General features: G+C 40.6%; 1 protein-coding gene across 2 annotated transcripts in view; it reads left to right on the top strand.

Moving 5' to 3' along the window:
* The first annotated feature begins 2,063 nt into the window (after window positions 1-2,063).
* Window positions 2,064-10,088, top strand: part of LOC135170543 (fibroblast growth factor 18) — a 68,905-nt gene continuing 60,880 nt past the window's right edge. The window contains exon 1 of one of the 2 annotated variants that reach the window (XM_064136470.1): window positions 2,064-2,134. Coding sequence is in view for 1 of the 2 variants with exons in the window: in XM_064136469.1 (XP_063992539.1) it covers window positions 9,752-9,765 (14 nt within the window). In the remaining variant the exon portion in view is untranslated. Of the gene's footprint in view, window positions 2,135-9,115; window positions 9,766-10,088 lie in introns of those variants that run through there. The other variant, XM_064136469.1, reaches the window with a different exon arrangement.

Here is a 10,088-nt window from a genome sequence, read left to right as displayed (position 1 = left end):
TTGCACGCAGGAGCAAAGAAACTTCTACTCGTGTTAGGAATCAAGTGGAGAATGGGAAACAATCGACCTACACGAGATATACGAGAAATGACGGTGATGTTGGACAAGAGTTCTCCTTGTTCAGGGTGAAACGGTACTTATCTCAGCCAGACGATGGATTTATAGACATATTTTCTAGAATCATGTAGTTTAAACCGCATTTTTTTCAAGTTTTATGAAATATCTGAGAGTCTAGTAGACATTCTGACCCTTTTAAACCTTTTTTAAATTTTTGTCGAGGCAGAAAAGTCATTTGATATAAAAAAAAAATATTTTTCGAAGTGCTAAATTGAGACTTCCCGAAGACACCATTTCGTGAAGTGGAGAAATATTAAAAGCATCACTTTTCACCTCTTGTTGTTGATAATCCTCCCCCAGATGACAAAGTTTGTGCATAAATTTATGGAAAAAACGATGCTCATGCAGGGAACAAACAAGCCCATAAAGATTTCGGGCATCTTCGACCCGATTTCAACCACCGGAAGTTTTAATACGCACGAGACAACAGCGATATTGAAGTTCCCTCGACGATCGTTCTGTCAACGAATTCACGACTTCATAGGCTCGATAAACATCGAAACTGTACGAGGATAACCCAGGGGCCTCTGAGTAATATGATACAGTGGATTTCGTGCGAAGAATTCGGCTGTTAAATTATCTCTTCAGATTAAATTATCTCCGTCTCTCATACTTGATACTTGATCGCTCAATGCACTGTGGGGAGCACCAATGTATCTCCCTGACGTGAATATTAACTTATTAGGGAAGTCAACGGAAATATTTGAAAAGTTTATGTCTATTTGACGCCGGTAAATTTTTTATAAACTGAATTTTCTCGGAATATTTTTTCCAGTGGAAATACCCGAGGGAATTTTCCATTTCGGCGATTACTTTTCATTAATTTTCATTGACCAATTAATCACTAATTTATGTACGTCAATAAAAAGAATAATATTATCATTGCTATCCAACAATTTCCTCAATAAATTCTTATCGACAAATTAATTTATCCAAACATATTCGTAATGAATAATATTCAACCCACTAGTTAATGGCACTCACGTCAGGGGTAGATTGATTGTTCGCCAAACGTTGCGGCAATTAGCGGGGGATTAATTACCGGTGAAAAATGCGCGTGGCATCCGATTGTCGGCGGTAGGTAGGGTAGCGAGAATAATAGGGGCTTAGGCCCCTGCAGTGGACACACGTGGGGGATATCACGGATGATATCGTACCTGATAGACTGATGCTCCAGCACATGTAACACTCGGAGGGGTGAGGGGAGCGAGGTAGGGAGGGCAACCCCCATTGCCACGCACGTTGCCCTCCACCCCCTCCCGGTATTATCGTTACAGAGCGTCCAACAAGTGTTGGTGCACGCTTTAATGGCACAGTGCCGGCCTACTTAGCGGTCAACGTGATTAACATGCCAGTGATTAATAGTCGCTCCCTATGTTCGGTACCTACCCCATAATACGCAACGTTTCGAGTGGAGATCTAATCGCACTGATATTTATTACCTTCGCGTCGTACATCTTGAGGCCCTCCCGCGCCGGTTTTGCAATTTTTTTTTCCTCCATTTTTTCAATTCTTTGTGAGAAAATTACTTTTGAAATTTTAAGCGAAAAAAAACGGATTTTTATTTGTAGTTTTTTCGAACGTTGATTGTTAAATAGTCGTTTTATTATAAACTGGGATTTTTTTCTAGTTCTTCGGACGGTGAAAAGGAGCGTCGGAAAATTGAGGCGGTAGTCGCAGTGGAAATTGTACGTAAAAACAATTAATTTGATAAAACTAAACACTTTTCTAATTTAATAGCATATTTTACATATTTTTTAAAATATTTTGTCGTGGAAAAAATACTCGGATATCCGTAAATTCCATCCCTTCGTTTAATTCCGCGCAGGAGAAATCCCGTGAGATCAAATGAAGTCGTCAAAAATCAATTTATCAATCAATCGTCCCCCAAGTACCACTGATCCCCCTCCACAAATGCATATTTTTCTTATTGACATATTTTTCAGCTGTTAAACGTCGTAAAACCGTCTTCTTGATTCGTCAGTGAAACTCAATCCCGAAGAGAAATCCGACTCCGGTGAGTGAAAAAAAAAATTATGAATTTTGTTGTAAAGAATGCGGGATAATATTGCCCGAACGACTATATTATACTGAATATTTATCAGCATAAACACTCGTTATCCTCTGCGTCAGTAGGATTGTCACCTGCGTCATGAGATGAAAATTCTGACGCTCACCGTCAATTATGTACCCAATTTTCAATCTCAAAATATCGCCCGATTTTTCCCCCATTTTCCGATATTTTTCCCCAAAAATTCCGTAATTATTTCGCTCAACTATTTTTCCAAATTCCGGGACAGGAGAATGCGTGAAAAATTGCATTCAAAAACCGTCGTATATATCAAAAGCTGTGGTTCGAAAGGTTCGTCGAACCGTAAAAAATAATGGAATAAATAAAAAAGTGTGCGCGCGAAACAAGCGCGAATATAGCCCGCGGGGGTAGAAACTCCTGATGGTGCTGTTAGACGAATGTGGCGCCAGAGTAACACTGACGCAACAGCGTATTCAAGGGAGTAAGAACCGAGTGAGAACGATGTAGGAAAAGGGATGAGAAAGAATTCGTACTTCTCTCCCTCCTCCCCACCGTCCTCCACCCCCTCGGCGGTCTGTGATACGAGCAACACTGGAGGGGGTTATCATCCAGGATTTACCGAAACAACAGCATCTTTCCATGTGAAAATCGTTGCTTTCATTTCTATCCCATATAAACCAACCGACAACACTCGGATATTGGGTGGAGATATGATACTGAAAAATCATACAACATAGGGGGGTGAGAAAAAACAATTGATCGCTCTGGGTGGACATCTGAATTGCAAAACAATTCGTGGGGCATTAATTTTCCGACTGATTCAACTCTGTATGGGCTACGGTTACGATTTTCGATTCAATGACTCGAGAATTATGGGTATTTTTTGGAAAAACGCCCGTGGGGAGTTTGATGTATTGAAAATTCACCCTGAAATTGTGTTTACTCTCGTCGTATGAATTGACGCGGTTCGAACATTTCAAAAAATTCAGGGATGTTTACTGGTTCCATATCCCGGGGGCGTAACGCCAACTATCAGCCAGGATTTCGAGGAAACATTGCAATAATTATTTTTACAATTTTTTAATGACAGTTTTCCCGCAAAATCCATACGGCAAGAGCCACGTCACTCGCTCAATTCGCTCGTCAGAGGGGCGTGGCTCCCTGCGGTCCCTTTATGACAATCAATCGCTCATCGATACGCGCTACAATCATGACCCATTTTTTTTTTAAATAATCACAACTAGATTCGCTCGTCGGTGCACATGCCCTCGCGAATCAACGTGAAATGCAATTGGTGTTCATTTCCAGAGTCTCGAGTAGAGTTGATGCATTGACGAGGGAGTCGTGCGTGCTGCGAGCAAAATGAGAGGTGCATTCGTTGCAGTAAAAATCAAAAAAGATAATTTAGAGAAGAAGAACGCGAGATATAGAAATGGGGAATAAAAAAAAAACTGAAAAGATGGGGAGAAAAAAAAAAGAGTTGAGTGGCTAAGGGACTGGGAACGAGCTCGTGCCTCGGTATCAGCAATCTGCCAAAATGCTCCCTCGTCCGGAATGGAAAGAGATGCTGAGGAGGGGGAGGGGGAGGGGGGCATTAATTGAAATCAATTCGTTGGCGCCGTGTGGTAGCCGCTTCTGATCCAAGAGATCCTTGCCCTCGAGAGATAGATCCTTCAATATATAAAGCAGTTTTTTTCAACAGATATTTAACGATCGTTCAACCAACACCAGCGACATGTTAATTATCTGACACGTGAGTTTTGAATGGGCGGTTTTTTGAATTTACGACTGCACACGGGACAGTGATTTTTTTGCGAGAGGTGGCGCGTGGGTGGAGTTACGTTTCAATAATTTTTTGAAGGATTTTCGATTTTTTTCGACGACTCCGAACGGGGAATTGACAATTAATTTTTTGCAGAAGTCTTAAGCCACGATTTTCGAGGTCAATAATAATGTCAGAACTAAATTTGAAGTCCGAGGCGACTGTGTGATACACAAAACTCAATAATCTTGACGGGGCAATTTTTTCTTTTCCAAAAAACGATTTTTCACTCCGCGAAAAATAATTATTATGCAACGTGTCATCTCCTAATTAGTTAAAAAAAATCAACTGCAGTCCGGCATCTCAACACCCGAAAAACTCTCGCCATCAGCATTAACTAAAAATCAAAGGAATAAAAAAAAAAATGAGGTATCCCCGCGAGCAAAGTCTGTGGGAAAAGAATCTGAATTCGAATGTTAATTGTTGTTTAAATTTATGACAGCCCTACCCGCCTTCTACCCCTTTTAAAAACCCCCGTCGTAGGAGTGAGAGAGCCCCCTGACATCCGACTAAATAACCGCGGCTATTCATTTAAAGTTTCAAGCAACCCGCGAAACGAGCTCGACGATTAGCCGTGACTGTGCGCGTCGGCGCCGAATGGACGTAACAAGAGGGGTTGGCGAGGGGGAGGGAGGGTGGAAGGAGCAGGGGGGGACAAAGGGAATAAATAAAGCCAAACGAAACTTGAAAAATCAACTAAAAAAGTGGAGATAATAGAGGGGAATAAAAAAAAAAGAATTATCCAATCTTTTCTCCTGTCTCGTTGGCCTTTTCTGTTACGTTGACATATATTCATTATGTCTTTGTGCTAGACACTGACCTCACTCGGCCATAAACCGTCTCATTTACTCACACATATTCTCCAATCTGTTTTAATTCTCATTTACTTCGTCTTGGCATCTTGCAACTGCAAAATTCTGACGGACTAAATGGGTCAGCTGTTGATGCACTCCACTAGTTAATTACCATATGAATTGAAAAACAATTACAACGAGTGGTGGATTTAATTTTTAAATTAATGATGATGTAGCGTGTGGTGTTCGTCACTGTCTCTATCTCGTGATCGAATGAATTGAATAATAAAATAGCCGATGTAGAGTATTCAGAAAAAAATATGGAACAGTTGAAGTGATTCACGATGAGATGTGTTATAAAATTTATTGAATAATCCGGTTAAAAATAAATTGAACATCCGTAAGTCTCTCATCCCTCCGATTTATTCATTTTCTGATTTAGCGTGTCATAATAAACGAAGAGAAAAATAAAAAAAATCCTCACTTTAACGTCAATCTGTTCATACCTACCGCATGGATCGACCTCGTGGCTGTAAAATGACCGAGCAAAGTGTGTGACATGTCGACAACTCTCATCGCACGCCTTCAGTCTTGCTAAACTCGCTGTCCTCCCCCCCCCCCCCCCTCCACCGTTTCTACCCCCCTTCACCTCATTGGCTATGTATTTATGCGCCGGTAAAAGCCACATACCCATGCGCGCAAATGTTGTTGAACGATTATTGCTGTGAGTGAGTGGAGATGTGCTATGCAACCACCTATGCACATGTATACACGACAGACCACGACATTTTCCCCCTTTGACTTTGTAACATCACGATATTTGTTTCTTTTTTCGTTCAATTTATTTCACTCTGGATAGTGGAAAATTGAATTTATTATTTAGCAATTAACTTTTTGTCGGGATATTAATTTACAACTGGAAATCATTTTTTACAAAGGGTATCTTATTGAAGGGGTCGAGAGAGCTGTGAGGGATTTTTTTTTTGGGAGGGGAAACAGTCAATATCTGTCGGTCGGGAATTAATTTAACTCTAGAATTTACCCTATTGTTGAACAATAGTCTTTCCCTATAACAATTGTACCGTAACTCATCATCTCGCAGATGAAACAATCATCGTCGTAACATTATCTCCTCGTAATAACCAACTCCCCACCACAAATTCCCATAACACTGTAAATGTTCCATTGTTTATCATTAAATTCATCTCCGTGAAAATAGATAATCAACCCACAACCGCAAGTGTCCCCTGAATTAACATTTTCGATTAAATTTCAACCGGTGAAAATTGAAAAGAAAAATTCAACGAGTCCATATGATTTGTTGAGAATGTAATCATTTTCAATGGTCAATGCTCACCCCATCGTCACTTGACTGAGCAAATTCAATCGCATAATATACCAATAACAATAAATACTGAGTCATAGCTATTTCAATTAGTTTCTCCGGCGTTTTATGGACACAGTTGCTAAACGCAAATAAGGAAAATGATAACTTGTGGGTTAACGATATTTCCGCGCTACTTTGATGAGCAATCTCAACGTTTCATTGGATCATTAGATAAGTCGTTGCTTGATAGGCTCCCTGCGGGTGTTCGAGTGAATAAATTTTTACTTTATTTTTATTTATCTTTTGAAAATTTACTAAAAATTACTGAATTTTTCCATCGACTCACAATAAATTTCCATAATTTCCCATTAAAAAAAATATATATATATAACTATCATTAAAGTACTGCTGTTGACAGAATAAAACAATTCCTGACCTAGAAAATATCGTACGCTTTCAATGGACAATAAAATTCAAAAGTCTTCGAAAAATTCTCATTCGTCGAACACACATGAAGTAAAAATTTATGTTTCGGAGTAGAAAATCATAAGAGTGCTTGTCATGATAAGTATTTAAGCCCCAGTGGACATTTATTAATACAAAGATACGAGAAATCGTTGGAGTGATGATTTTAAAGTGACGAAGTGTAGAAAAATATCATTGACCAGTGACTCTAGGATGAAATGTCTCTAATGGCGTTGAGTAAATTGAGTTCAATCAGGCGATATCAGGTGATTTGTTGATACTTCTCGGGAGGCATTTCAGCCTTTAAAAAAAATACTGATAGGGCGAAAGGGCTCGGAGATACCTCCCAAAAGTAAGTGGAATTATTCTATGGAGAGATTGGTAATCGTTTCTTCGTCACGTGTGGTTGTGAGTGAAGGGAGAAAAAAAAAAGATATATCGAGGAAAGAGCAGGTCAGTCGGACTTTTCAGTGTCTCTTTTATTTAATGGATTCCCCCACGGGAGGGCGAGTCCCTCTCCAGTATGTTTGCTCGTTTCACCGACTATTTACGTTCATTGCTGGGTAAAAGAGACCGACAGGGATTTCTCTTTATTTTTTGCGCGTGAACAAGCAAAGCTAATTGCTCGAAAAATAAATAATTCGATTCTTTACTGGTATTTATGGAATTTTCAATATTATTTTCATTATTTATCCGAAATTATCTATACATTTTTTTACACACATATATATGCATATATATTGGTCTAAATTCAGTTATGTCGGCACATCATTAGCTGAATGTTGGGTGTGATAGAACGACGACCACAATATTAAATATAAATTAAATATACGATTGATTGATGCCATTGACCCTCCATTCACCAGCCGTTGCATAACGACCTTGAGTGTGAAATAGAAAATCCAAGAAAAGCCCTCAGTGCCCCCCACCCTTTTCTCAATTGAAAGAATAGAATTTGGCTGTTGTCCAAATCGATACGAGTGGGAGAGAGTTTACTCCACACTAAGTCCCACCAAAGTGGTGTGTCCTCATCATTTCCAATACAATCACACACTCGATCGAGAAAAATCATCCATTTCCCCTCCCCCTACTCGCCCCTTTGAATGAATGAAATTCCGTTTATCGTGCTGAGGTACATAATACGGGTACATCGCTCAGAACATCGTGTAAATTCACTCCTGGGGATCGGGAAATGGGGAGAGCGTTTGTCCATTGACTCGTAGATGTGGAAAGCAGTGAATGGAATGCTTTTAAGAGTCATTCAACTTTGGTGATAAATTTTTCGTTTCGTAATGCACCGTTTTTTTTTTTAGTCCGGCTGAAAATTGATAAATTTCAGGGATAATTCATACGATGACAGTCAGTGGAGGTGTGATAATTGTTTACGAGTGCCAAGTGAGTCATTTGGCCGACGGCCAATTTTCTAGTGCAGACCGACCGGGCGGTCCAGTCATTGCGATTGAGGGGAAGTTATTTTGTCAATTTTCTTTTTGATTTTTGATTTTTTCATTCCCTTCGAATTGTTAGAATTTTTTCTTGGGCTTTTCCAAAAATCAATTATCAATTTTGGTTAAATTCAAGTAGAAATTACCCCCATTTTATTATAGTTCATGTGAAGGAGTCATAAAGTCGATATTTCCACCCCCAATTTCCTCGTAATTTCAGTATTTGAAGTTCAACGAAGCTGATGGTAACGGCAATTGCTACCGAGAAAAATGATGGTGTAACCCGGGCCAATTGACTCCTCTCTCGTAACAAATTTCTCGGAATATGAATTTCATTTCTCGGAGGGGTTGAGGGGATTCCAGTGACGAAACAAGAAGCTCGAGCTTTTCTCGAGCGAGTGGAACAGTCAATGAAAGTCTGGCGCCAGGAGTGAGTCTGAGGGCTAACTCTCTTTGTGATATTGAAAATAAGGGGGAGGGAGCGAACGGGAATGCGTAAAATTTCGCCAACGACACGAGCAACCCTTGAATGAATCAAGTTTGTCCTAGTTTTGGTCACGCCACCCGCAACGCGTGGGCTGTAATGTCTGACATTTTCACGATTTCAACCCCTCGGTTGGGGTACGCGTCGGGACGACGTGGGCGATACATGACTCGGGGATTTCCAGACTGAGCGACTGTGACGACTCGATGGAAATGGGGTGAGATAGTCGGGGGTAGGGGGAGGGAAAAAGCTGGACAGGGTGACGCAATCCAATGATGAGTATGAGAATGTGATATATTGGTCTGTTGAGGGGAGAGGACTATCGATATCGGTTAAAAAATATTCGTTTATAATTAGTGCAAAAATAAATAGAGCAGAAATAGAAAAATTATTATTATTTATATACGTTTCCATTTAATTAATTAGTTGATAGCAGAGGATTATATTTTTGAAGCTCACGAACAGTAAAATTCTCCTCTGAATAAATAAATGAACAGTTAGGCATCCCTCCACCTCCACCCTCTCTCCCCCCCCCCCCAATGATTGAAAATTCGTTCTCATCTTGGAATACCGCCCCCTCCCTAAAAAAATTCGTTGACGGCGTCTCGAATCTCCTGGCGCGTGTGGATGGGAGGGAGGGATATCGCGGCGCGTCGACGGCGTCGTCGCCGGTCTCCTCCACCGTACAACTCCCTCAGTCCGTAGTGGGGGATGCGAAATAAGGGTAGTTTGAGGGGACTTCGTCAGTTTCCGGGTTGTTCCGGAGTGAGTGAGGGCGGCGTGTAAGTCCAACGAGTGACGCGCGGGGGTGGTTGTGCGGTACAACGGGGGTATGCAGCGAGTAACCCGCGGGCCACCACACGACGAGGCGTCGCGACGTCAGTAGAGCGCCGTGCTATCGACCACCATTCACGAGAGAGCGTCGCTCATCCTCGTTGAGTTGTAAAAAATTGGAGAAAATTCGCCTGTCGACTCGTGCGACTAGAATTTTTGTTTTCTTCGAATTTTTGGGGGGGATTTTTGGATTTTTTTTTTTTTCGTGAGAGCTGGGGGAGTCTCTTGATATTGAGTGACTGTTGTAGTGGCGATTGCCGGGTTTTTAGTCGGTTTGATTAGTTTTGAACGGACGGAGGGAGTTCGCGGTGCATCGCCGCGCGATTTTTTATTGCACGCGCGGCCCAGTGCGTGAAACCGGTGCCTCGTCTGACGAAGGGGACAAACATCTTAGAACCAATGACTGTCCATCGAGGGACCACGGGACACACATGTTCGTTATAAGGTTAGTTCCAAAGAAAAAAATATATTTTTCCAATATTATGATTCGGTAAATTAAAAAAAATCCTCGCGTAATTTATTTAAGAGCTTTCATAATTAAATTTAATTAGATTTAGAGTGATGTGTCTGCTTAGTTGCAAAAGTTTTTTATTTCAAAAATTGGAAAAGTACACATAACATGAGAGAAAACATTATAATTAAGAAAATAAAATTACATAAAATTGGAAAAGTACTTTATGGATTGAAAAAAAATAATGGAGTACCAAATATTTTTCTCGCTTTTCGGGACTATCGGGGCAAAATAGGCGATTTGAGAATAGAATTTTT

This window comes from Diachasmimorpha longicaudata, chromosome 17 (assembly GCF_034640455.1).
Source record: "Diachasmimorpha longicaudata isolate KC_UGA_2023 chromosome 17, iyDiaLong2, whole genome shotgun sequence".
Lineage (NCBI taxonomy): Eukaryota > Metazoa > Arthropoda > Insecta > Hymenoptera > Braconidae > Diachasmimorpha > Diachasmimorpha longicaudata.
Note: the sequence above shows the minus strand (reverse complement) of the source record. Positions and strands in the feature narration are given on the sequence as shown.